The sequence below is a fragment of the Eubalaena glacialis genome, chromosome 3, assembly GCF_028564815.1.
Source record: "Eubalaena glacialis isolate mEubGla1 chromosome 3, mEubGla1.1.hap2.+ XY, whole genome shotgun sequence".
Classification (NCBI taxonomy): Eukaryota; Metazoa; Chordata; class Mammalia; order Artiodactyla; family Balaenidae; genus Eubalaena; species Eubalaena glacialis.
In genome coordinates, this window is record NC_083718.1 from 194951241 (window position 1) to 194976941 (window position 25701).

General features: G+C 63.0%; 3 protein-coding genes across 8 annotated transcripts; 1 reads left to right on the top strand and 2 right to left on the bottom strand.

The window, feature by feature from the left end:
* Positions 1-6112: 6112 nt before the first annotated feature.
* Positions 6113-9259, top strand: PERM1 (PPARGC1 and ESRR induced regulator, muscle 1). The gene is made up of 3 exons (XM_061187204.1): positions 6113-8182; positions 8757-8882; positions 9144-9259. Exons 1-3 carry the CDS (start codon positions 6172-6174, stop codon positions 9227-9229), a joined length of 2223 nt encoding a protein of 740 aa, XP_061043187.1. The 5' UTR covers positions 6113-6171; the 3' UTR covers positions 9230-9259.
* Positions 9260-10163: 904 nt separating this feature from the next.
* Positions 10164-17771, bottom strand: PLEKHN1 (pleckstrin homology domain containing N1). 4 transcript variants are annotated; one of them, XM_061187209.1, is made up of 16 exons: positions 17543-17771; positions 17344-17443; positions 14720-14866; positions 14553-14633; positions 14360-14432; positions 13933-14060; positions 13732-13827; positions 13537-13617; positions 12697-12772; positions 12430-12578; positions 12166-12294; positions 11830-11970; positions 11531-11662; positions 11159-11368; positions 10856-10904; positions 10164-10774 (listed from the first exon to the last, which is right to left on the bottom strand). In XM_061187209.1, the coding sequence occupies exons 1-16, from the start codon at positions 17623-17625 to the stop codon at positions 10659-10661; spliced, it is 1791 nt and encodes a 596-aa protein (XP_061043192.1). In that variant the 5' UTR covers positions 17626-17771; the 3' UTR covers positions 10164-10658. The 4 variants fall into 4 exon arrangements, with proteins under 4 accessions (XP_061043192.1, XP_061043191.1, XP_061043190.1 ...); XM_061187208.1 differs by having other exon boundaries at positions 13732-13863; XM_061187207.1 differs by having other exon boundaries at positions 13732-14060; positions 14553-14582.
* Positions 17772-18466: 695 nt separating this feature from the next.
* On the bottom strand, positions 18467-24281 carry KLHL17 (kelch like family member 17). Of its 3 annotated transcripts, none has more exons than XM_061187211.1 (12): positions 24264-24281; positions 22994-23253; positions 22785-22906; positions 22403-22624; positions 21808-21924; positions 21414-21627; positions 20989-21133; positions 20737-20904; positions 20229-20317; positions 20070-20143; positions 19689-19870; positions 18467-19350 (listed from the first exon to the last, which is right to left on the bottom strand). In XM_061187211.1, exons 2-12 carry the CDS (start codon positions 23202-23204, stop codon positions 19122-19124), a joined length of 1773 nt encoding a protein of 590 aa, XP_061043194.1. In that variant the 5' UTR covers positions 23205-23253; positions 24264-24281; the 3' UTR covers positions 18467-19121. The 3 variants fall into 3 exon arrangements, with proteins under 3 accessions (XP_061043194.1, XP_061043193.1, XP_061043195.1); XM_061187210.1 differs by lacking the exon at positions 24264-24281 and adding an exon at positions 24109-24221; XM_061187212.1 differs by lacking the exons at positions 18467-19350; positions 24264-24281 and adding an exon at positions 24109-24221 and having other exon boundaries at positions 19801-19956.
* Positions 24282-25701: the final 1420 nt, after the last annotated feature.

Below are 25701 nucleotides of genomic sequence, written 5' to 3' on the forward strand. Positions count from 1 at the left end.
AGAGGTTAAAACTCCACACTCCCAATGCAGGGGGCCCGGGTTCGATCCCTGGTCAGGGAACTAGATCCCATATGCATGCTGCAACTAAGAATTCACATGCCAAAACTAGGGAGCTGGTGAGCCGCAACTAAGGAGCCCGCCTACCACAACTAAGACCTGGCACAACCAAATAAATAAATAAAATTAAAAAATAAAATAAAATACCCTCTTTAATAATCGTTTAAAAAAAAGCAAGCAAACAAACAAAAACAAAAAACAAGAAAACCCCACAATGAGACAGTACTAACCATCTACTAGAATGGTAAAGTTAAAAGTCTGACCAGACCTAGTGCTGGTGCGGATATGGAGCAACGGGAACTCTCAGGAACTCCTGGTCGGGATGAAAAAATGGTAACCACGCTGGAAAACAGTTTACCCAAGAGAAATGCAAGCACATGTTCACACAAAGACTTAAACACAAATGTTTGTAGCATAGCCCCAAATGTCCATCAACAGGTGAAGGGATAAACAAATCTTGGCATGTCCAACAATGGGACACTACTTATTAATTATAAAAAGAACTATTGGCATACACAGTGGCATAGATGAATCTCAAAATAATTATGCTCAGTGACAGAAGCCAGTCATACTGCACTCTTTTGTACTACACCAACGAGTGCCTACTGTATGATCCCATTTACATGAAGTTCTGGACGGTGCCACCCAACTGCGGTGACAGAAGGGAACGAAGGCCCACGTGGCTGCCTGGGCAGAGGGGGGCGTCAGAAAGGGCACAGGAACCCTTGGGGTGGCGGGCATTTCACTCTCAGGAGTGTGGTGATGGCTTCCTGGGTGAATACACATGTCAAAACTTAGTTAACTTTACACTTTAAATATGTGTTGTTTATCATATTAAATTATACATCAATAAACTATTAAAAGATGAAAAGTAAAAACCCCATAATCTGTGTAAAGCATTTAAGACTGCCAGGCGTGTAATAGCTGCTCGTTGAAAGTCGGCTCTTATTTTTGAGGGCTTATGTCTCAAGGTCAAGGGCTCAAAGGGGGCTAAGTGGCTTCGGGAAGGGGCCCTGGCGCCCCCAAACGCACCGCCCTCTCAGAGCCAGGCGCCGACGGCTCTGCTGTGCCGACTTCCGGTGGAGCCCGCTCGCCCTCTGGTGGCTTCCGGCGGTACCGCAGGCCGCGTGCCCGGCGACACCACTCCCCGGCGGCTCCTCCAGCCCGTCCGTCTACACCCGCTCGCGGGCCTCCACAGAGACTTAAGGCCCCCAGCGCGGAGCTGGGTCAGAAGCCCGCAGATGCCCGTGTGCTCCAGAGCCCTTCCCACGAGGAGGCCCATGATTGGGGGGCGAGGAGACGGAGGGGACGCCTCGGGTAACTCCAGCCACAGCTGGTCTTCAGAAGGAACCAGCTCCACCGCGCCCTCCCCACAGCCTCCCTTCGGGTCCTGTACTGCCTTCTTCCAGGGCAGCCATGGCAACTGTAGAAAAGCCCCTGCCCCAAACCCTCCCAGCTTCCTCTGTCTGGGGAGTCCATGGGGGGCTCTGCTGCTGTGGCCCTGTAGACAGACAGACACACACGTGTGCGCCACGGAGTCGTGATGTGGCGCTGGGCCAACTGGTGTCCACGTGGAAACAAAAGGTGTGACAGGACCCCCATAACCCACCATCCACGAAAATCAGTACCACGCCGTTTGTAGTCCCGGCGGGTGAGAAAGGTAAACCGGTGAAGCTCTAAAAACGTGGAAGGACATGGCGAAACCTTCGTGACTTTTTGGGGCAGGCAAAGAGTTCTGTAAAAAGACAGAAACAGGGCTTCCCTGGTGGCGCAGTGGTTAAGAATCCACCTGCCAATGCAGGGCACACGGGTTTGAGCCCTGGTCCCGGAAGATCCCACACGCCGCAGAGCAACTGGGCCCACGAGCCACAACTACTGAGCCCACGCTCTAGAGCCCGTGAGCCACAACTATTGAGCCTGTGCACCTAGAGCCCGTGCTCCGCAACAAGATAAGCCACCGCAATGGGAAGCCTGCGCACCGCAACGAAGAGTAGCCCCCGCTCGCCACAACTAGAGAAAAGCCCGTGCGCAGCAACAAAGACCCAACGCAGCCAAGAATAAATAAATAATTAATTAATAAAAAAAGACAGAAACAGTGATAAGCATAAAGAAAATTGTTGATAATTTGGACTATGTTAAAATTTAAAACTTCTGTTCATCAAAAGGCACTGTTAAGAGATTGAAAAGTTGAGATGGGGGGGAGCTATTCATAGTACAAATATTCAAAACAGAATCCTTACCCAGAATGGGTAACAAACTCCTACAGATCAATAAGAAAAAGGCATAGAAAAGAGGTAGAAGCACTGAAGAGACATCTTCACAAAGGAAGATGCCAGTGGGGACTTCCTTGGTGGTCCAGCAGTTAAGACTCTGTGCTCCCAATGCAGGGGTCCAGGGGTTCGATCCCTGGTCAGGGAACTAGATCCCACACGCTGCAATGAAGATCCTGACTGCCGCAACTAAAGACCCGGTGCAGCCAAATAAATAAATAAATATTTAAAAAGAAAATGACAATGGCCAGTAACTTCATTCTTAAGGGAAGTGCTGCACCAGGCGGTGACAGGCCGTAGGCAGTGTGGGCGCAGACACACTGGAGCGAGGGCACAGCCACCCTGCAAAACTGTTGGGCAGTGTCCTCTAGAGCTGGACAAACACCTCTGACCCCACGACTCTCCAAGCCCGCCAAAAGAAATGTTCCAGAATGTTCATAGCATCACTTGGAATAGCTGCAAACTGGAAATGACCCAAATCTCCATCCACAGGAAAGCGATGCACGGGTCACACATGGACCACCCTCAGCGGCGAAGTTGACCAACACAGCCTTAGCCACCGAGTCCAGAGCCTGATGAGGAGCAGGGAAGAGGACTGTGGGATGATTAGAAGACAGGGGTACTGGTCTCTGCCCCGTTCCAGCACAGAGTGCCTGAAAACCTGGGGATTTCCTGCTGAGAGCCCAGGAGCATCTTTTGTTCTAATGAGGCTCCTGTGGGGGCTGGTCACCAGAAAGACCAAGCCTGATGAGAAGCGTGGAATTTTCAGCCCCGCCCCCATCCTCTTGAGAAAGGAGAGGGGCTGAAAATGGGGTTAATAATCGATCATGGCTGTGTGAAGAAGCCTCCACAAAATCCCGAGCGCTGGAGATGGGTGGAGCTGCGTCCACGCCCCTTCCCACGAAGCCCTGCCCATCTCCCAACCTGGACCCTCATCTGCATCCTTCACCCTACCCGTTTATAATGAACTGGTGAGCGTTAGTGAATGTCTCCCTGAGTTCTCTGAGCTCCTCTAGCAAATTAATTGAATCCAAGGGGCAGTGGGTCGTGGGAATCTCACATTTGTAGCCAAGTCGGACAGAAGTGGTGGGTGACCTGGGGACCTGCTCCTTGCCATTGGCGTCTGAAGTTGGGGGCAGTCTGTGGGACTGAGCCCCTGAGCATCTCCAGATATTATCAGAATTGAGTTAACCTGTCGGACACGCAGCTGATGTCACCGAATTGCCTGGCGTGGGTCAGCCCCCCCCCCCACACTTCTGGCGACCAGTAAAGGAGACTCACAGGAGAGACACAGGAGGGAAACCTGGGTTTTCCCAACACACAGAGGCAGTGAGGAGAGACCCCAGACCAGGCTTGCCCACCCGGGGCGGCCGAGAACGCCACCCGACCTCGCTCTTCCGGGGTGACTCGGCCTCCTCCACTCGAAGCCTCGGCTGTCGTGGTCCCCACCTGCCGTGTCAATCCCCTGGACCCTCCTCAGAGGCCACCCTCCTCTCCACTCTAGGTCCTTCTTAAGATGTGTTGCTGTCAGAAATGATCCTGTTTACCTGTTAGTTTCGATGTTTGCTGTCCAGCCCCCCCACTCCCTCCTCTGTCCCCAGCAGGAGGCGTGTGTGTCACAGTGACCAGGCTGCGGATAGGCAACACCAGCCTCGAGGGCAGGATGGCTCCGAGCAGGGCCTTTGGGGCCCAACTCTGCCACTTACTAGCTGTGTGGCTATGGACAACTCACTCACCCTCTCTGTGCCTTACCAAGCTCAACTGTGAAAGAGGGTCCTCCTGGCGTCCCTCTCAGGATGGACACATTTTGGAAAAGTGCTCAGGGGACTGGGCAGGGTGGTGCCTGTAAGGGGCTGTTCTCAGAGGCCATGTCTCCTGCCCGGCTCCTCCTGGTGACCTGCGGGTGGCAGCACCAGACCCCTGTTCCTGGAGAGACAGACTGCGTTGCCACCCCCGCCTTGGGCCCCGCTTGCAGGAGCCTAGGTCGGGAGAGGTGCTGGCAGGAGTGACCAGCTCTCCCCTGACCCCTCCCAGCCCTCTTCAGAGGCCCACTCCCATGTGGGTGCCTCCACTGAGAGCCCTCAAGGACCCCACTTGTCTCCCAAGCCCCACCGGCAGCTTCACGATGCTGCCAGGGGAGGGGCCAGAGCAGGGGGGTGCAAACCCTGACCCAGGTTGGCAGTGGCCACGTCCAAATGACCTCTAGGAACATTCCAGGACCAGTCACTTCCTGGCTCATCACTCTGTGGCTCGCTCTGTTCCCCACAGGTGTCAGGGTAAAGCTCTGAGACCCAGAAGCACCTGGGCTGGTCTTGGGGGGCTGCCAGCAGGCGAGGTGGCAGGAGGAGCGGGGAGGGCTGAGTTTTCACAGTGGGCGGGACCACTTTAAGAGGAAAGGGCAGCCTCCGGACAGGACGGGCAGCAGAGAAGCCTTCAGCTTGGGAAAGGGAGGTCCTGTGGGCCTGACTGCTGGTCAGCATTCTCTGACTGGCATCTGACCTGACCAGGAAGGCGTCCCTCACGTAGCTGGCAGCCCCTCAAATGCCATCTATTTGTGGCCTGTACCCTGCCGCCTGGCAGAAGACATGTGACTGCGGGGCTGTGGTATTTTGGGCAATGGGGGTGGGGCCTGCGTGGCAAGCCCTGCACCATGCCGCTCTGGGACAGGTAGCTTGGATGCCCAACTCCGCTGCCCCGGCTGGCTGTGGGGTCCCAGGTACAGTACTATCAGCCCCTCATTCCCACCCTAAGGGGGCCCAAGGCAGACAGCCCCCACAGGGACCTCCCCTAGGACCAGAGAGGGGGACTCGGTGCAGCGGGGTCAGGAAGCCACAGTGCCCTGGTCTCACGGCACCTCCATCGCAGGACTTGCCTGGCCAGAGTGACCTCCCACCGCCCTGGGTCCAGTGGCAGCTGACCAAGGGCCAAAGGGCAGCCCCCTGTAGGGGGCTGAGAGGTTAGGGGCTGTCAGCCAGGTAGGGTTGCCTTAGTTCACTGAGACGCGGGGAGGGGACCTTTGCCGGCTGGGCAGATCTGGTCAGGGGCACAGACACTGAGGATGGCCCCAGGGGGGCTGGTGGGAATCAGGAGGCTCATTTCTATTCTGGGACCTCCTGCCCAGGCAGGGGCAGAGCCAGGCTCTCCCTGATGACCCCTGAGTGGGCTCTGGCCAGCACTAGCTTGACCTTGGTAAGCTCAGAGAAGCCCAGCAGTCTGTCCCAGCCAAGGCTGGTGGAAGGTCATCACCAAAGACTGGTCACCTGCTGGACACTGCGGCTCCTCCCCCCATGGCCAGCTGCCACCTGAGGCATGTTGGGATAGTCCAGCGCTATCGCCCAGGTAAACTGAGCCCTGGTGGGTGGTCCTTGAAATGGGCTTTGCTATATAGAGTTGGCCTTGGTACCAACAACTCTGCAGGAAAGCTGGAGGCTGACCCACCTGAACAGAAAATGCGTAACGTTGTGGAGGAAAACTCCTCCTGGGGATGAAAACTCAAACATGAGGAACCCTATTCTTTAGTGAACTTCACTAACTTGAATGCAGGACTGCAGCAATACGTCACTGTAACGTTATCATCTGCGGTCAGTTTGGGAGCACGGAAAGTGCGTTTCGGACGTTCTAGCTCCAGGAAGCCATCAGGTTTGAGATCAGCACAGCTTCCCTCTGGATTCTCTGTTTGTTCTGCTTTCTTTCAGGACGGAGATGGAGTGCTGGCCCCTGAGCCAGGGAGGCATGGGATGCCCCAGGGGGCGGGTGGGGTGGGGGCAGTGGGTGCCGGCCAGGGCCCCGGGCCTGGGCCCGTGAAGAGCCTGGTCTGTGGTTCACGTGCCTCTGCTGACCCAGAATGGAGAACTTCCAGTACAGCATCCAGCTGAGCGAGCAGGACTGGGCTGAGTTTGCAGCCGCTGCCGAAGAGTGTGGCCTCCTGCAGGCCGGCCTGGCCTCTGGGGATGAGCTCTTGTCCAGTGACACTGACCAAAGGGACAGCAGTGGCAGCAGCCCCCCAGGGCCCCCGCCCCTTCCTGAGGGGCAGCTGGCTCCCAGGGGGAGTGACTGGCCCGGCTCTGAGGAGGAGGACGAGGCAGCCACCCGGCAGCTGGTCAACAGGTCTTGGCGTGAGCCCGTGCTGGCCCCAGAGGCCGGTCAGCAGATGCCTAGCATGTCCGTGCGGTCAGAAGCTCGGCCGTCCCTCAGCCCTGGTGCTGCCCCTCTGGTCCAGGGCTCATCCCTCTTGGGGCCAGTGTCTTCCAGAGGCGAGAGGCAGAGGCTTCTGCAGGGGCCAGCCCCCCGGGGTCTTGCCCCTACTCCCACTCGTGAGCCCGCTCGGAGCCCCGATTCCCCTGGCCGCAGCGCTGCCCCCCAGAGGCCCCCTGGCAGCCCTGGAGCCCTGCTGCGCAGCCCCAGCCGAAAGAAGAGGCGGGCTGCAGGCACCAAGGCGGGTGGGCGCTTGGGTGACCCAGGCCCTGCTCCCACCCAGCTGGGCTCCCTACTGCTCACTGAGGCCGGGGCCGAGGACGGCCTTGGCCTGGCTGGGTCCAGGGGGAAGGGTCTCCGGGTGGGGACAACAGGGCAGACAGCAGGAGCTGGGCAGATCGAGCTGGGGCCAGAGTCTCCAGAAGCCCCTGAGCAGGTGGCCAGGCAAGGGCCAGGTGTGGATCTGTCTACATCCGTCCCTACCACTGAGCAGGGTACAGACCTAATCGGAATGACCCTCAGAACTGAGCCACGCACTATGTCCACGCTTGACCTGGAGGCTTCTCTAGATGTCACAATGGCTAAGTCAGACGTGGCTTTGTCCACACCCACCTCCGAGCCTCAACCCGAGGAGCCTCTGTCTACACCTGCCTCCAAGCCTAGACTGGATGTGGACCTGCTTACGCCAGGCCCAGTGGTCCAGCTGGAGGTGGATTCATCTACGCCTGTCTCAAAGGCTATTCCACGTACAGCTCTGCCTCACCTGGTTTCTGAGGCTGGGTCTGATGTGGGTGTGTCTACACCTGCTCCCATCCCCGAGGCTGGGCCTGACATGGTGGAGCTGGAGGTTGCCCCAGTGGCCAAGCTGGGTTTGAGCCCTATTTGGTCTCCAGAGGGGGACCGACAGAAGCCCAGAGGGGAGCCCTCAGCAGGTGCCCCTGGACACCACACTGGGGAGCCCCCGCCAGGCCCTATCCAAGCCCCCAAGAAGAAGAAAGTGCGATTCTCCATGGCTGTGCCCAGCCCCGAGGAGCCAGGGTCAGGAGAGGCCTCGGGCCCAGCCTTCCCAGCCACAGCCCCCAGGACAGCAGCTGGGGGCCGCAGGGCGTCTGCAGCCTGGGACGCTGTGGCAGTTGGACCCCGGACCCCCCAGCCTCGGATCCTGAAGCACCTGCCTCCCCCCGCCCCCTCTGCCTCAGCGGGGCCTGGGCCCAGCTGCTGCTTTGCGGTGACCCTCCCAGAAGCCTATGAGTTCTTCTTTTGTGACACCATTGAGGAGGAGGAGGAAGATGTCGAGGAGGAAGCAGAGGCTAGCCAGGCTCTGGCTGAAGTCCAGTGGCCGGATGTGTGCGAGTTCTTCTTCCAGGATGGCCAAGCCCAGAGGTCGAGGCACTGGGAAGGCCACGCCCAGGCCCCACCCCTCCAGGCTGAGCCTCTGCCGGCCCCTCCACCAGGAGATCCCATACCCATCTCCATCCCCGAGGCCTATGAACACTTCCTCTGGGAGGACACGTCAGGGGGCACGCTGGGGCTGGCTGCCCTTCTCCAGATGCAGGCCACGGAGCCCCCCAGGTCAGTCCCCGGGGAAGTGGGGACCGGCACCCCACCAGGGCCTAGCCCAGCCTCAGCGGAGCAGCTTACCCCGGCCATCAGGCAAGCAGGTGTGTATTGCGGGGACCCCATGGCCTGTCCAGGACCTGGGTACACACTGTCCAGGGAGTTGGGCCAAGAGGGCCACTGGGGAGGGGCAAGCCAGGACCCTGGGTTGTGAGCTGGTGGGGGCCCTCGGGGATGATCTGGGCAGGAAGGACCAGCTCCTCGCCATCCGAGGACCCAGTCCAGGTGAGGCAGCCCAAGGCGAGCAGGGCTTTGGCTCCACACTGACCGTCACCCTGTGTTCAGGCCCAGATAACAGCAGTGCCTGCCCCCAGCCTGTAGCAGGCAGGCGTTGGGGCAGCTCCAGCTCAGGCCACGCTGCCTGCCAGAGCCGGCTCGCATTCCCTCTGGAAGATATCTTACAAACCAGGAAACGGTGCCCCAGACGTACTCGCCCAAGTCAGCCTGACTCAACTACGCCACAGGCTACCCCGTGTCTTGGGACAAAGGTATCACGGGGAGGATGTGACTCAGGACAGACATGTCTCAGGACAGACATGGCCAGGAGAGACACGTCCCAGGGCAGGTGCGTCTGAGTGGGACACCAGCAGGAGCTCAGGACACGCTTCTCTTTCCTAGGGGAACTCTGGGGTCCCCTCACCTCGTTTACCTTCAGCCAGAATGACATGTGCCTGGTGTTTGTAGCCTTCGCTACCTGGGCTGTGAGAACATCAGACCTGCATGCCCCAGACGCCTGGAAAACAGGTTTGTGGGCCCGGGGGGTGGGGGGCTGGTGTCTAGAAGTCAAATGGAGGGGCAGTGGTGGTGTCCCAGCTGCTGGGCCAGCAGGGATGAGGGGCACATGGGGAGGCGCAGGTTTCTTCCCTGACTGATCTCCTGCGTCGCTGACCCACTCTCGCCCCGCTGGCCTCCCCCGATCCTTTGAGAACCCCGCCGTGTGGATGGAGGGTGGTGACCAGGCCGGAATGGAGCCGGCACTCAGGAGGTCTTGTGCTTCTCTTGCAGTTCTGCTGGCTAACATCGGCACCATCTCCGCTATCCGGTACTTCCGCCGGCAGGTGGGGCGGGGGCGCCGCAACCCCAGCTCCTAGGACCCAGGCTCCGCCCAGGAAGACGCAGGATGAGGAGATGTCCACAGGTGCTCAGGATGAGGTGCTGCCCTCAGGCCTTGCCCTTTGACCCTTGTGTTCTGCGGCGTCTAGGAAGGAGCCTGCGTCCTTGGTCCTGGCTCCCTTGGACTCCACCCGAGGTCCAGCCCGTGGCCGAGGCCGAGGCTGTGCTCCACACTTGGGAGTGGGGAGATTCTGGAAGGCTGGGAGGGTAGGCCAAGCAGGGAGCTGGTTAGTAAGGTGGCCAGATTAGCAACAAAAAACACAAGGTGTCCAGTGAGACTGGAATCTCAGACACGCAGTATGAGACCTACTTATGCTAAGGAATTATTTGTGGTTTATCTGAAACCAGAGTTAATCGGAGTCCTAATCCTATGTGGTTATCCTGTTGGAGGGAGGGGTATGATGGGGCTTCAGAGCAGCAGCGAGGCCCCAGCTGGAGATCTGGGCAGAGGGCCTTGAGGCTGGGGGGCGGTATCCCAGGGACCCTCTGCCCTGTTTCTAAGTGGGCTGGGCCGTTGGAGGCCTCTAAGGCCTCTCTAACCCCTGAACCCCAGGGGTCTGTGGTCAAGACCTCCTTGGTTCCTGCCCGAGATGGTGAGCAGGTACCCAGAGGGGCCCTGCAGGCTGGGGGTCTGTAGGGCAGAGCCTGGAGCCCCTCCTCTGGGGAGCCCTGGAGGAGGGGCAGAGGCAGAAGGCAAGGGTATCAGGTGGAGGGACGGGACACCTGGGTTCGCCCAGAGCTGACAGGAGCCGGAGATGGGACAGGAAGGTGGGCAGGGTGCGGGCAGTAGTGGAGCAAGGGGGCTGCCAGCCTAGGTGCTGGGTGGGCGTCCAGCTCCGAGGCAGCACATACAGGGTCCCCGGGACGCAGGAGACTCCTGGCTGTTCAGGACAGAATGCGTGGACACACAGCACCAATAAAATCTCTTTCTTGTTTACTCTCTTGCCGGTTTCTCCCGACCATCCCACTCACATGCGCCCAGGCCACCTTCCTGCCTCTGCTTGTGATGTCTCAGACCCTTGTGCCCTCTGGCCTCACATACTCTGACTCTCGCTAACCTGACATTCTCAGCCCTCTGACCTTTACACCTGTGCCATCCTCCCTCTCCCAGGTGAAGCCCCTACCCCGAGTCCCCTCCCTCATTCCTTCCCTGAGAGGCAGGCCGAGGTTTGGCCCCTCTGGGCGTCCAGTCACCTTGGCCAAGGTGTCCTGAGGATGAGGCCCTCCTGACCCCTCAAGAGCCCAGGGTAACTCAGGGTTCTGGAGGCCCCCTCCACCTGCTGGGGTCAGACCCTGACTCGATACTGGGTGCCTGTGGCCCCACTAAAAAGCCCCAGGCCCTGCTTCAGCCCCTCCTGCAGGGTCGATGCCGGCAGGTGGTCCCGAGAAGCAGCCTCCTGGTGGCCGTCAGATCCACTGGACGAGCCCGCCTTCAGCCTCAGGTGCTCCACGAGGCCACCGCTGGTGGGAAGGTGACAGAGCTTTGTCCCACACACTGTCGTAGCTCCTTGGGGGGCGGCCGTCTGGTGGGGAGGGCAGAGGTTGTGTGCCTTCAGGAAGCAACACCCAGAGCTTCCCCAGGAAGAGGCAGGGCCCTCACTCACCTGGGGGAGGTGGCGGGGGTTCGGGCGCAACTTCCCTCGCAGGAGAGACCTGGGGACCCCAATGACAAGTCTGAGGGATGGGCCCTAGGACGGGCTTGGCGACCAGCTCAGGAACCTGCCAGACCCCACCCCCACCTTTCCTCTTGCCCCCACCCCCTTCCTGCCACTGCTCCCGTCCTTGGTCTCCGCCCATCCTCCCTTCACCGGTTTCCATCTTTCCCGCTCCCTCAGGGTCCCAGGAGGCCCCACGCGGTCTCCTCTCCCCTGCAGAACCCCTTGCCCGGGGTGGGGGCTGCTACTCACAAGCTGAGGGGAGCCTGGGGGCCGGGACCCCCGGCCCTTGATGGAGCCGCGATGCCGCTGAGGGGCTCGGGCCTGCAGGACCCCCTTCTCGGACAGCAAGTGGGGGCCGGAGAGTCCAGAGCTGGGGTCAGAGACAGGCACGGACACGGGGACCAAGGGGAATGGGTTCGAGGGCTCAGGTCCGAGCGAGCTCTGCATCGCACTGAGGAACTGTCAGGAGAGCGTTGGTGACCGAGGCCCTGGGCTGGGACCTCCGTGCAGCTGAGGGGCCCCTGCCCCAGAACCCCCCAGCCTCCCGCGGCAGCCTGAGCAGACCTCAGCCTCAGGCTGGGGCCACGTCCAGCTCTTTCTGTCACCCAGCAGGGGACTGACCTTGTCCAGGTCCTGGATGTCTGTGACCCTGCGGTGGGAAGTGGCAGGTGGTGTGTAGGGGTCAGCGTAGAGCGGGGAGTGCGGTGTCTCCAGAGAATGGTCTGGGGCCTCAGGGCCATCCTCCAGCCTCAACTACAGGCAAGAGACAGAACAGACAGAATCGCCGGAGCTGGAAGCGGCCAAGCCCTCCCTTCTCTGTGCAAGAGGCCTTTGGGTGGCTCCAGGACCGAGGAGGCCGGGGAGATGGAGGGCGGGAGGGAGAGCCATGCCTGGAGCCGGGGGCAGCGTGCTGGGCCCACCTTGGTCAGGTCCAGGTGCAGTGGGATGGCTGGGCCGGGCCCCTCGCCCTGGGCCTGGCTCCTGGGTGATCGGTTGCTGCCGGCCCATCTCAGCTTTGCCTTGTGCCCACCGACGCTGGTGCAGCCAGGGCTGGCTTGCTCCTGTGGGGACCAAGGACCTTCCAGAAGGTTCCCCGGGGCCCTCTCCCACATACCCCTCTGAGGCTACACAGAGCCCCTCCGGTCTGAGTCCCCTCCCCTGAGGAACTAGGGTCCTACTTGCAGTGGGGTCCCCAACACAAACTCGCCTCATTGTCCCCCGCCTCCGTCCTCTGCCCATCCCCCCCAGGTACTCACCGGTGCGGGCCGGGCAGGGCAGCCTGCGGCGGACTCAGGCGTGGAGCGGCTGGAGGCGGCTGCTGGGCACCCCGAGTCCCAGCTGGTCCGTCCGTCAGAGGAGAGTGAGCCTCGGCCACTGCCCACAACCTGGGCAGCCGGCGGTGGGTAAGGGTGAGCCGGATGGCAGGGCCCCTCCCCCCACCTCCCCGTGCCCAGGCCCACCCTCCTGATTCATCCGGCGCCCGGCGCTGCCTGGCGGCACCTCCCCTGCTGACTCCTCACCTGTGGGGGCGCCTGCAGCCCCGGGAAGCTCTCGGGGCCGGGCGGTGGGGAGGCCCTGTCCCCGCGGCAGACCGTCTGCAGGCAGAGCAGCCAGTGGCCATAGTCCTCGTAGCTGGCACACACCACACGGATGGTGTTGATGAGACGGCCTGGCACACAGATGCCGTGAGGGGGCCTGGCAGGCAGGGTGCCCCCTGCAAAGCCCCGGTGCAGAGCTGGGTGCCCACTAGGCTCACACCCTCTCTCCCAGGCCTGGCCTCTGCCCACCTTCGATCAGGAAAGAGCGGATCTGTTTCCCCCTCTCCTCCAGGTTGATGTGGATGGCGCTGAGCGGGAGCTCCCCCTGCGGGGCATCCAGGGGGGACGAGGCCTTAGTCAGGGGAAGCAACCCTTGTGCCCACTGCCCCGTCTTGTCCTCCCGAGCTGGTGGGCACTTGGACGCCAGGCAGAGGGCAAGGCAGGTCCAAGGCCGACACCCCGTGGGAGGCCAGGCACTCCCCGTCTGTCCTTGGGGAATGCCTTCACCCCCGGTCTCCAGGTGGGGCCTTCGCCAGCCCATGGCCGACACAGGACCGGTCGGGGACTGGTCCCCTGGGCCACCCGCTAAGATGGGGGGGTGTGGGAAGGGATCACGAGGAAGCCCCCTGTGTGATTCTCAGTGACTGAAAGCCATGATCACCCCCAGAGTAGAACGTACCCTGACGCACGTGACACTCGCTCTGGCCCCAAAGGACCTTCACACCCGCGCCCATGCCCACACGTGCACACGCACACGCATAAGCCTCAGGCACCAGGAAGATGCCTGCTCAGAGGTATAGGCCCCTTTCAGGGGCACGAGGGGCCCCCATGCCACCCACCCCAGGTGATGGGTCTGCTGGTGCCTGAGGACCCTCTAGGATGACACGGGATGCTGAGGCAGGGCACCCACCTTCCTTGCCCACGTCAGGCTAAGACCAGACTGACCAGGGCAGTGGGCTGGGTGGGTGGGGCCAGTGCTCTCTGTCCCAACAGGCCCCGAAATACAGGTTCCTCCTGAGCTGCTGCCCCCTCCCACCCCCACGCAGAGGGCGCGTCCCTGGGGCGGATCCACAGTGGGGAGGGACCCACCTTGAAGCAAAGCCCATCTGCTTCCTCGGAGAAGATGGCCAGGGAGGTCGGGTACAGGACCAGGAGCCGGTCCCACTGATCCTGTGAGGGGGGTCACAGGGCGGAGCAGGGTCTCCACCAGCACACACCCAGGGCCCCCGCCTGCCGCCTGCACCCCTCCCCCGCCTCCTCCCACCTCTGCGCCCCTCCACCCACCTGTGAGGGCAGATGCTGCAGCTTGACCCTCGAGGCACAGACGGCGGTGCCCACCACCTGGAGCCCTGATGCCGTCCGCAGCGGGGTCAGCCTGTGCTGCAGAGTCCAGGGGAGCTCGTTCTCAGGCGGGCCCTGGTAGAAGGGGGTCAGGGGCAGGAGGAGAGTGGGGATGGAAAGGGGCGTGGGGTTCCCAGCACTGACCTGAGGGGGTGCTGGGTGGCAGCGCGGCACCCCTCCCACGAGGGCTATCTGCTTCTCCAGGTGGTAGAGCCAGCGGTCCAGCTCGGCCTGGCTGGGGCAGAGCACGAGAAGGGGGGCGGGCAGCGGGCCTGCGGGGGAGGGGCAGAGTAGGCTAGGCCGGCGGCCACAGGAAAGGCTCCTCAAGGGTTGGGGGGAGCCACTGATGACCACACGCACAGCTCTGGAGGCCCCCGACCCACTGCCCTCCGCCCCAGCCCGGCATATGCACGTGTGCCCATCAGAGGAAAAGCCAGGACCCCTCAACATGCTCAGAGCCCCGCCAAGGTCCTGGGGCCCGGTCAACGGCCAGGCTCACTGAGCAGCCTTAGTGCTCTCGCCCTCCTGAGGGCCAGGTCAGCGCTGGCAGCACCCCCGTGCCCCTGCGCACCTGTGATCTGGAAGGCATGCTCTCTGGATCCCTCGAGCGGGCAGACACTCAGCTCCATCAGTGGTAATAGCCCCTGCCAGAGCACAGCGGGAGGGAACGGCTGGGGGACCCCGAGCAGGACTGGGCCACGTGCCTCCCAAGGGGCTGCTCTCTCCCTCTCCCCCAGCTCCCCCCTCTGCCCACTTCCCCTCACCTGGAAAATGAGTCCTTCGGAACCATGGGCCTGGAAGTAGAGGTGGGAGGGGAAGAGCTCCAGATAGCAGTCGCTGATGTCCTGGGGGAGAGTGGGGCCAAGGTCTGAGGGCTAGGGGCAGGCCCCAGGGTGGCCCTCAAGCATGCCCCCCCCGGCCCGGCCCCCACCTGGCTGTGCTGGAGACGCAGCTGGACCTTGCTGTAGCGCACAACCTTGCCCAGGCTCCTCACGGGCGCCCTCCGCTGCCCTGCCTTGAACACACTCAGGAAAGGCTGCTCCAGGTTTTCTTGCTGGCTCTCCAGGCTCGGGATGTTCTGGGGTGGCGGCAGAGCTCAGGGGAGGGGGCCTGACCAGCGGCCAGCAGCCCCGGCCCCCAGTCTCACAATACACGGGTTAAGAACGCACACACAGCATCACACGTGTGTACAGAACCCTGTACACACTCACAGCCTCTCCACGTGAAAACAATGCAGCGCACACACACACACACACACACACACACACACACACAACCTCCATGCTGGTCACAACTCTGTGGTCTAGTCTTGGAATCAGCAAGGTTTCAATTCAACAGAGATACAACCGTTAGCTTCGCTATTTCCTAACTGCGTTCCCTTATTTTGGTTATTCAACCTCCCAAGACTTGTTGGTCAGAAGGGTTTTCAGGTGTCCAGGTGAGACGATGCTCAAATCCCTCCCACACCTCAAGGTTGGCTACTAACATTTTAAAACTTGGTTCTACCAAGAAAGGGGGGAGGGGCTGATTTGTAGTATTTGCCAATTTCCCTGGTGTAAGTACTCCCGTCACAGCCCATTTCAAGCCACCAGCACACTGCCACACGCCCCCCATCTCCCTCTCAGCAGAGGCCAAGGTCCTGACAATGGCCAAGGGGTCCTCTCCCCTCACATCAGGTACGTGCCCGTCTCAGGACCTTTGCTAGGCTGCCCCCTCTGCCTGGACCACTCAGCCCAGCCCCTTCTCACCCCATCCAGAGCCTGGCTCAGACCCCCTTCTCTGTGAGCCCCTGTCTGGGTGCCCTTCCAACATTCTAGCCTCACTGACCCCCGCCCATTGGTCCTCCTGTACGTTTCTCCTCAGCGCTGGCCACATCTGGCTTACTCCGTCTTTTACTTCTTTGTCTTATCACCTGGCTCGGTCATGGGGTGAGAACGATACGAGAACAGGGCCCATTGCTGGGCCAGGGCCTAGGACAGGCCTGGAGTGTGCTGGGGGCTCAATGCCTGTCTGCTGAAGGGAGGAAGGGTTAGTGCCCACCAACAACTGACCCTGGCACACAGAGAATTCTCTATAAACAGGGGCTTGACTGTCAGAATGGAGTCAGGCCGGGACGGGCGCTGAACTGGGGCTGGAGGGGCTGAGGTCTGGGATCAGGGTGTGCTGGGGAGCTGGCAGGGGCTGCTGTGCCCTGGCCAAGCTGAGCCACCCCTTGGGCAAGCCCAGGAATGTGAACAGACAGACTCACAGCTTGCTGGCGTCCCTGCCTTTGGGTGGGGCCTCCTGCACCCACACCCAGTGCGGGGAATGATGCCGGATGGGACCCATGAAAAATAGGCCACGGAGCAGGAAGGGCCACACAGCTGGCCCTGTGGCCTGGGCTCAGCCTTGGGGCCGTGGCTGGGCAGGCTCTCGTCTGGGTGTAGAACCCGCGCCCAGGCAGGGCTCCAGGAGTGCTGGCTCCTCCCCCGGCCCCACCACCCGAGGTTCGGCAAGCCGGGTCCCCTCGCCAGCCGCCATGTCCTGGCCCAAGAGGACCACCAGGACCACACGATGTGCCCTGGGCCTGGACAGAAGGAGTTGAGGTCTGAGATGCGGCCACACAGAGGGACGCTGGCTGGGACTTGTCAAAAGTGCTCTGCCCACTCCCCTGAGGCAGCCCAGTTTCTGAAGCCAGCACTTGGCCACAGGGAGCCCAGGACACCCCAGGGAGCAGGAGAGGGGACAGCCTGATTGGAACACTTGGAAAGCTGGCTCGGGAGCCCACACCAGCTGCTGTGAGGACCGAGGGGTGCAGGGCAGTTGTGTCTGGGGCAAGAACCTGGGGGGTCACTTCCCTCACACCCCAGGGCCTCTGCACACAGCAGAGCCTTGCCCCGCCCCTTGCCATGCTGGGTTAAAGGGCGGGTGTCTCTCCCCCTCGGCCAGCTGGGCAGGGGGTTGGGGTCGTGCTCAGCTCAGGGTGGCCTGCCGTGTGCTTGGGAGCCACGTCCCCGCGGCGGGGCCTGGGGGGCGGGGCGCAGGGGCTGCTGGGGGATGAGGCAGCGGTGGACACTGAAGGGACACCCCTTGGAGAAACCGGGGCCGAGGGAAGGGGAGAGGCCGGCTCACTGCGCACCCGAAGCCCCTAGCTCTCGGAGTGACAGTGGGGTGTGGCGGTTCACGGCCCCGTCACCAGCCTGACGCCCGTGCCCACACGGCAGCAGCCAAGACACGTGTGCTTGTCCAGCTCCAACGTGCCCAGACAGGCTGTCCTGGGCCAGGGCCCGGGGCGGGGGGCGGACACCAGAGCCCCCAGGCAGGGCTGGCACGTGGCGAGGCGTGGAGGCCCCGCCCCACCGCTCCACTGACTCAGGGCCGGGTCTCAGTTTCACTCTGCTCAGACTTTCGGCCGATGAGCTTCCCAGGGCAGGGCTGCACCTACTTCCTCCCTGTGCTGTGGACTTGACTCCCCCGGTCCGACGGGGAAGACCCCGGGCCCGGCACAGGCAGGACACGCACACGCAGTCACACGCAGACCACCACTGCCACACCCCCTTGAGCCCGGCTGCTCACCGTCCCAGGGATGTAGCGGAAGATCTTGTCGGCAGTGGTGTCCCCATCCGGACTGGCCTCGGTGCCAAACAGGCCAACCAGCTTCCGGGCGCCGTCCTCTCTGGGAACAAGGGAAGGGGTGCTCACAGCCTGGCCCCCGAGGCAGATGGAGGGAGATCCTGTGACCGAGTGGCCGCAGCTGTACCCTGCCCCGCCTCACCTATTTCCCTTCAGCGAGGGCTTTCTGGAAAAGGAGGCTCGGAGCCTCCTAGGGGCCTGAGGGACACAGTGGCTGTTCCCCATGGGCGGCGGTGGCAGCTGGCCCGAGTAGAGCAGGTCGACAGGTCTGGGTCCCTCTGTCCCGAGCCTCCTGCCCCACCTCCTGGGGCGGGGCTCTGGGGCAGCCTGCCCTGTACCCAAGGGCTGGGGAGGCGGAGCCTTTCTGGGAGGGACCTGGCCCCTACCTGAGGCTGAGCTGAGCCTTTCAGTTCCCTGCCCAGGGTCCTCCACACACGCCAGCCAGCCTGGGGGGGTGGGGGATGGGGAGGAAAGCCTCCCCTCCTCTCACCGCCCAGTGAAGAGCCCCCAGTCTGTAGAGGAGGGGGCCCAGAGGCCAGTCTGTGATTGCGTCAGACTGGGGGTGCCTAGAGCTGGAGCTCCGTGAGCCCAGAGATCCCCTTCCAGACCTCCCCACCATGTGAGCACACATCCTGTTTCCACCTAAATGCCTGTTGCTGAGTCACCAGTGACTGTAAGGAGACGTGTGCTTACTCTCAGCTGTTGAAGCAGGAGTTTGCAACTGGGTAAGGGGAAGCCAGGACCCTCCCGCAGCCTCCTCTCTTGCCTCAGTCCAGTCCTCACCCCAGATCAAGGTCAGGGTCCCCAAGGCTTAACCAGAATCCAGGAGGGAGGCCATGACCCTCCCAGGTGCGCCCGGGACAGCCATGGTGAGGGGGAATGCCATGCAGAGCCTGGAGTAAGACACTGGCCACCACAGCCCTGCCCCCGGATGTGATGGTGCTGCCTCAAAGCCCCCAGGTGCCAACACAGCATCTCGGCCCAGCCGCATAGCCACCCCAGGCCCTCCCGGTCACCCCAGACAGGACCCTGAAAGACAGAGATGGATACTCAGCCACAGGCCCGCAGAGCCCAGGAAACATGTTTATTGTTCAAGTGGCTCATATTGCTGTATGCGGTCTGCGGTGCACGTGTGCCCAGCTCAGTGCAGGATCCAGAAATGACACCACAGCCACGGGAAGGAAGCCCAATTCGTGCCCCCCTGCCAGGAGTGTGCCTGGCTGGGCGAGGCAAGGAGGTGTGCAAAGCTCAGGCTGGGGGTCTGCACCTGCTCAGAAAGCCCACCCCCCAATAACTGCTCTGCATCACCCCTCGGTCCCTCCAGGTCTACAGAGTCCCAGTTGGCCCCTTACCCACAGGCAACGCCAGTGCCCACCCTGTCGCTCCCCAGTGGCCCCAGCACGGTGGGAGGACACCCAAGAGGGCAGCTTGGTCCCAGAGATACGACACTTTAAGAGCAAACGGAGAAACTGGCAGCTGCAGCCTGCTCGCCACCAATCAATAAATAAACGAGTGAATAAATAAATGGCACACACAAACAAACACTGAGGAAGGAACACAGAAACCCACGGCCTAGACGCGCGGAGACTGGACAGACGGCCCCGGACGTTCCTGGTGGGGGCCGAGCCCCGCCCCACGCGCAGGGGAGGGAGGCGCTGGGCCCAGGGGGCTTAAGGCACGTGGGAGGCCGCGGGCGGGCCTCTGTGCAGCCGCGCCACGGGTCAGAGGCTGGTGGACGACACGGACAGCGTGGGCGAAGAGGGCGGCGGGAAGTTGAGCAGCTCGAGCACTGCCACGCCCACGCTGCTGCGCCGCGTGAACATGCAGGACGCGGCCGCCCACTTGTTGGTCCTCGGGTTGTACTTCTCAATGGAGTTGAGGCTGGAACTGCCGTCGTTGCCCCCTACGGCGTACAGCCAGCCATCCATGGACACCAGGTCGTGCGTGCTCCTGCCGGCAGGGCGGACGGGGAGGGGTAAGGGGTGAGGCTGGGGGTGAGGAGGGGGCAGGGCCGGGTCTGGGGCGGTAGCCATCTGAGGAGCCTCAGGGGGCGGGGCCTTGGGAGGCATCCTGGGGGCGGGACGGATGGGTGGGGGAAATGAGCCGGTGAGGCGGGGCCTTGGCATGATGGGGGCGGGGCCTTGGAGCAGTGGGGGCGGGGCCCCGGAGAGGGAGACCTGGGAGGGAGGTGGGGGGACACGCCGCGCAGGGGTGAGAGCCTGGGACACATCTGTCGGGGTCGGGGGTGCAGACCGCCGTGGTGGTGACAGGTGTGGGGGCCGGCGCACCTTCGGATGTTCATGGGCGCCACACTCTCCCAGGCACCCGCCTTGGGGCTGTATCTCTCCACAGAGTTGAGGCAGCTGGTGCCGTCGTTGCCGCCAGCCACGTAGAGGGCCCCCTCCAGCACCGCCACGCCCGCGGAGCTGCGCCGGCTCAGCATGGAGGCCACGGGCGTCCAGGAGTTCACCTGCGGTGGAGGGACGGGCTGGGGGCAGACCCACTACCAGCCTCCCTCCGCCTCCACGTGCAGGACTCTACTCCAGGGTGGGGTGTCTGTGGGACAGGGTGGACGTAAAGGGATGACCCTCTGGGGGACGGGGGTGGCCAGAGAGTGATGACGCGAAGTAGCTCTGGGAAGGGGAGCGTGTGACTGGGGTGCTTCGCACCTGCGGCTCATACTTCTCCACGGTGGCCAGGTGTGACGCGCTGTCGTAACCGCCCACGGCGTACAGGTTCCCATCTGCAGGGAGCCAACACACCCATGGTGCACCTGCTGCGTGCGGGCGTGCCTGGGGTGGGCGCTACGACGCGCAGCTGTCACCCACCGAGCATGGCCACGCGCACGTATCGCCTCCGGGTGCTCATGGCGGCGATCGACGTCCATGTTCCCGTCAGGGGGTCGTAGCGCTCGGCGCTGTAGACACCAGGACGGCCGCTGACCTTGAGCACTGGCAGAAAAGCAGTCCCGGCCCCAGGACCTGCCCTCCCCCGAGGAATGACTAAAATTCTGTGCTAGGCAGTCACGGAGGCTGACCCCAGAGTCCCACTGGAGCAGGAAGCAGGGCCTACTGGGTGGACACAGGCCACGGGCTACCTGGATAATGCTGGGCAAGTGTCCACCTGGGCCCAGCCCCTGGCCTGGTGGGAAGGACGCCAGAGAGGAAAGAAGGGGCCACTGGGCTAGCCCAGATGAAGAGGCATAGGAGACCCTGGTGACCTGACTCAGGCAGGGTCCCCCTTGGCTCCCCTCAGGCAGGACCTCTGCAGTCCTGACGCAGCCGCGCCTGCTGAGCCAACCCTGAAAGGCCACGCGGCCCTGACCCCAGCCACTACCTGTTGAGGCAAGAGGCCCCGTCGTAGCCACCGGCTGCGTACAGGAGCCCGTGCAGGGCAGCCACACCCAGGCAGCTGCGCCTCGTGCCCATGGACACCTCAGGCTGCCAGGTGTTGGTCACAGGGTCGTAGGACTCTACGGTGGCCAGGTCTGAAGTCCCATCGTAACTAGGGGAGGGGTTCGCTGCTGGTCAGGGCTGGCCCAGTGGGCACGTGCCAAGCCCCTGACCCGAGACCGGCCCCCACTCTTACCCGCCCACGGCGTACAGCCGGTTCCCAACTGCCGCCACGCCCACCCGGGCCCGGCGCGTGGACATTGAGGCCACCACATGCCAGCGGTCAGCGCGTGTGTCGTACGCTTCGCAGTCCCCGTGGATGGCAAACAGGCTCCCACCACCTAGGGAGGGGGAGGTGACGGGGCAGGACAAGGGCCCAGGGACGCAGTGGGCTAGGAGGCTCTAGCGCAGCTCGAGGCTGAGGGCCGGGAGGCTCCAAGGGCAAGTGGGGCCAGTGACCAGTGAGTGGGTCACACCACGGTGGGTGGAAGAGCAGGTGTGGGGTGAGCGCAGGATGGAAACGGCATGGGGTGGGGGGGTGGGGGGGGCTTGTGCTGGGCTTGTGGCTAGGGACACGGGGCAGGGATGGGGGACCGGATGGGACGGGACAGCTGGGCGTACCCACAGCGAAGAGCACAGGGCCGGCGCCCTCACAGCGCCGGGGCCGGGTGCGGCTGGTGCCCAGGACGCCCCTCTGCTCGGGCAGCAGGTGGAACTTGAGGGCCTCAATGAGCAGGTCCTTGCAGTCCGGGTGGTGCCGCACCAGGCTCTCGGCGTCCACGTGGCCCAGCAGGAAGTCCCGGCTCAGCAGGGGCAGGCGTACACACTTCATCAGCTGGGGTGTGGTAGCAGGCCTGCTACGGTCAGGCCTGCTCATGTGTCCTGGACCCTCCTCAAGACACGTGCCTGCATCACCCCTGGGGCACCTCTGGGCACGGAAGAGCCCAGGCACGCCTCATCCTCAGCCACTGCGTCCCCTCCCAAGCACCGCAGGCCCCCCAGGGCCTGGCCTCACCCGAGGAACGTGCTGCCTCCGGGCGTCCACGTCGTGCTTGACCCAACTCAGGACGGCACGGTAGACGTCCTCCTCTGAAGGCACGTTCAGGCTGTCGCTAGAGACCAGTTCCAGCACCTGGGGGTGGGGACCCTCAGACCTGAGATCTGGGGAGGGGCTGGGGGGCCCATGGAGCCCTGAAGGTGCCTGGGAGGGAGAGTCCAAGGGGGCCCAGTGTTCCTACGAGGAGGAGCCAAGCAGGGTCAGGAGTCACAGATCCAGTTCCCGGGGGCCTAGCTCCAGAGCAGTCCTGGGGATATGGAACTAGGGACGGGAGACTGTAGGCAGGTATGTGATCAAAACAGGAGAGTGTCAGGTATCAATGGTGATGGCTTGTGTGGGGCTAGAAAATGGGGGTGGGGGGTTCCCAGGGGATGGGTGGTGGGGTTGGAATGTGGGTCAGAGACTGGAGATAAAGACTGAGGAGCAAAGGACCAGGTCTTATGGGCCCAGATGATGGGGGCCAGGGGGGCCAAGGCTGGTACTGGGGTCTGGCGATTGGGTCAGGGTCGGGGTCCGAGTCAAGGTCCAGGCTGTGCTCCAGCTGCCACGTTACCTGCTTCAGCGGCAACAGCATGAACTCCTCAGTCTTGGCCACGTCCACGAAGTGCTGCAGCACGTACCTGTGTGCCGCCTTGAGCAGGTCGCTGCACGAGTGTGTGTCGGCGAAGCCCCGGATGCCCAGACAGTTGGAGGGGTCGAGCTGACTCAACAGGAACTTGCAGCAGGCGTCACGGACCCCATTCAGCTGCAGGAGGCTGGCGGCCGGGAGCAGAGTCTATGGGGCAAGGTGGGAGAGAGGGCCAGGGGAGCAGGGACAGAGAAATGGACGTGAGGACTGAAGGGGTGGCAGCGGTACAGGGGATGCTGAGGGCGCGGGGAGAACGGAGGCACAAGCAGGGTAGCGGTACGGGACGTGAGGGGCAAGGCAGCCTCACCTGCACGTTGCCTTCCCCCACCACGATCTCGGCCGTGTACGCAAACTGCACCAGTTGGTCCAAGGCCTGAGGGTCGATGTCGTGCAGCGTCACATGCGTCTGACGGCTCTCACTCATCTCATCTGTGGGGACAGCAAGTCAGGCTGGTCCCCACCCTGGGAGAGCTGCAGAGTCCCCCAAGTGCCCGGACCCGATGGGGCAGTACTTGCTTGTGAACATGGCGTGGAAGTAGGGGCTGCAGGAGGCCAGCACCACCTTGTGTGCCCGGATCTCCTTGGCAGCCACGTGCAGGACAATGTCACACAGTAGGCCGCGCTGCCGCATGCGGCTCATGGCCACGAAGGCATCGTGGTAGTGCCGCTTGGAGTTGTGGGATACCGTGTGGCCCTCGCGGCTCAGCAGCTGCACTGCACCCTCCATGGGGCCCGTGGGCCGGGCCTGCCGGGGCCGGGCACGCTCTGCCTCGGGGCTGTAGGTGGGCAGTGCCTGGTCATGGTGTGCTCTGCAGGGAGCTGCTCACTCACCCCTGAGACCCTGGGCAGGGCCTGGGCACCCAGGAGGCCACCCTCCCCCAGCAGCCCGAACCAGGTTTCCATCAAGGACCCACTCCCCTCAGGACCTCCCCTGCTCTCCAGGCGCCACCCCACTCTGCTCCCTCGCATCCAGGGCGTCCAACTAGACTCTGCTCCAACCTGCTACCAGAGTGAGGTCGGATCCCACGCCAGACCCCGGTCCGTCATTGAACCTGTACATCTTCCTCTGCCACGACCCCTGCTCAAGCACCACACTTCCCTCCGCCCGGGGGCCTCCGTTAAGAACCCGGCTCTCTAGACCCTCCTCGGGACTAGGCTCTCTGTCCATCGCTGGCAACCCTTCCCGTGCCCCCATCAGAGTCCGGTGTCCTCGGCACGAGCTGGGCATGCGGGAAGTGCACGAGGTGAAACTGGTCCGTACTGACCGGTGGCTCTGAAGCAGACCCCTACACTGACCAGCAGGCGTGACCTCTCTTGACCGCCAACCCCCCCCATCATTCAGACAGGCCGCCCGCGTCTTTGAACGGCGCAGCCGGAATTCAAGGGCGGCGGGAGGGAACAGAGCCTCCGGGAGCAGCCTCCTCGGGACGCCCTGCCCCGCGCCGAACGTGTGCGCGGGTAACGCAGGGGGCCTGGACCCTCCGCGGTCGGGCCGAGCCTGCGGGGCGCGAGGCCGCCCCCTCCCGGCAGCCTGCCAGGGTCGGCGCGCCCCTCCCTCCCTCCCTCCTCCCCCCTCCCCCCTCCTCCTCGGCCCTGGCCAGTCACGGTCGCCAGGCCCCCGGCCCACTCACGCTGCCGGCTGCGGCGGCGGCGGCGGCGGCGGCGGCGCCTCGGGCGCGGGCCCCGGGCTGCCGTGCTCTGGACTTTGCGTCCTGCCGGCCGGGCGCTCGCTGCGCGGCTGCATGTGTTCGGCCGCCGGCCCGCCGCCGATCCGCGGAGGACGCACAGACAAGCGGACGCCGGACGGCTGGAGGGCTGCTCGGCGGTGGCGGCAGGCTCCGCGTTCCTCGCTCCCGCCGCTTGCCCGCAGCCGCTGTTTCTCGGCGCCGCCCGCTCCGCCTCCCGCGCTCCCCCGAGGTTTCGGGGGCGCCGCGTAGCGCGCGAATCCTCCCAATGTTTCGGCGCCCCCTCCGCCTCCTCCTCCAGGAAGCCCCCCGGGCCCCGCCCACCGCCTATCCCCAAGAAACCTCCCGGACCTTCCGCCCGCCTCAACTCGTTCAAGAAGCACCCCTCGCCCCTTCCGGGGCTCCGCATCTCCTGGGGGGCCGAATGGCCCCACGTGATGCCCCTGGGACCTGAGCCAGCCGGGGGCCGCGTCTGCCCTCCTCTCTCCAACCCCACGCAGGCCACTTTGCCGTCTGGCCTTGATCTGGACGCTGGCTGCAGAGCGGGAGAGGGGGTGGGATGCACGCCCTGGGCGCTGTGGGGTCCCCTGTCTTGGGATCTGGCTGTCCAGGCCCGCGGACCTCCGCCATTAGGACGAGTGGGGGGAGGGGAGGGCAAAGGTTGGCTTCCCCACCTCTTTCCTTCCCCAAGGCAACCTTCCAGCCTCTGGGCCTTTGCACCTGTAGGCTGTTCCACAGATAGGGCAGAGCAAAAGTGGCTGTCCCCGCCCGGGCCGGCCTGGGGACTTAGGCAGATGTGTTCGTAGCTGAATTCCCAGCAGAGGACTCGCTGGACTGAAATATCAGCCATCCTCTTTCAGGGAGATTTGGCCAACCTGGTTTCAGTAACAGTGCTCGGATCTGCCCGCTGTCTGACCCCTCCTGCTCCCCCAGCGCAGGTGCTATGGGGCTGTCCAGTGAAGTGGAAACGGCTCTCATCGTTCTGATCCTCACCAGAGTGTCATTTATCAATTCGCAAACAGCCCATCTATAGCATCACCATTTCTATTTTCGTTTGTTTTTCCTACTAAAGATTGTTGGCTTTTTATTATTGATTTCTAATAGCTCTTTGTATAGAAGTCCTTTCTGACGCATGTTTCCCCCCATGCATTTTTTCCGTGGTCAATGCATTGACAGCCTCACAGGCAAGTGTTCACGGAACCCGGGGTGGGGGGCGGGGGGGGGCTGTGGGCTGGGCTGGGCGAGGGTGACCCGGCCCGGCCCTCCCCCAGGTCGGTGTCGTTATTAGTGCCTTTTTTGGTAAACGTCACAGATTTGTAAGCGGAATGGTGGGATTCCGCCCTATGCCAGGTGCTGGAGCTCCGCAGTCTGTCCCTCAGCGGAAGCGAGCGGGAGCCGTGACTGAACCAGGCCTGCGCCAGGTGCTTTCGTCCCGCGTGCCACCCTGGGAAGCCGAGCGCCGCCCGCCCAAAAAGAGAGCTGAACGCGCCCTCCCGCCTGGATGCCGCCGCAGCCAAGGTTGGAGAACCTTAAAGCCAC

Bases quoted from the DNA above. Each gene is read 5' to 3' on its own strand.
- PERM1 (XM_061187204.1), top strand. From the start codon at position 6,172: ATGGAGAACTTCCAGTACAGCATCCAGCTGAGCGAGCAGGACTGGGCT. The intron at 8,183-8,756 runs GTGTGTATTGCG...TCTCTTTCCTAG, and splicing joins CCCGGCCATCAGGCAAGCAG to GGGAACTCTGGGGTCCCCTC. The intron at 8,883-9,143 runs GTTTGTGGGCCC...CTTCTCTTGCAG, and splicing joins CCCAGACGCCTGGAAAACAG to TTCTGCTGGCTAACATCGGC.
- PLEKHN1 (XM_061187205.1), bottom strand. From the start codon at position 17,625: ATGGGGAACAGCCACTGTGTCCCTCAGGCCCCTAGGAGGCTCCGAGCC. The intron at 14,061-14,359 runs GTGCGCAGGGGC...CCTCCCCCGCAG, and splicing joins GCATGCCTTCCAGATCACAG to GCCCGCTGCCCGCCCCCCTT. The intron at 11,971-12,165 runs GTGAGTACCTGG...TGGTCCCCACAG, and splicing joins GCCCTGCCCGGCCCGCACCG to GAGCAAGCCAGCCCTGGCTG.
- KLHL17 (XM_061187210.1), bottom strand. From the start codon at position 24,221: ATGCAGCCGCGCAGCGAGCGCCCGGCCGGCAGGACGCAAAGTCCAGAG. The intron at 21,925-22,402 runs GTAACGTGGCAG...CCCCACCCCCAG, and splicing joins TGCTGTTGCCGCTGAAGCAG to GTGCTGGAACTGGTCTCTAG. The intron at 20,318-20,736 runs GTAGTGGCTGGG...TGGTGTCTACAG, and splicing joins GGGGCCTCTTGCCTCAACAG to CGCCGAGCGCTACGACCCCC.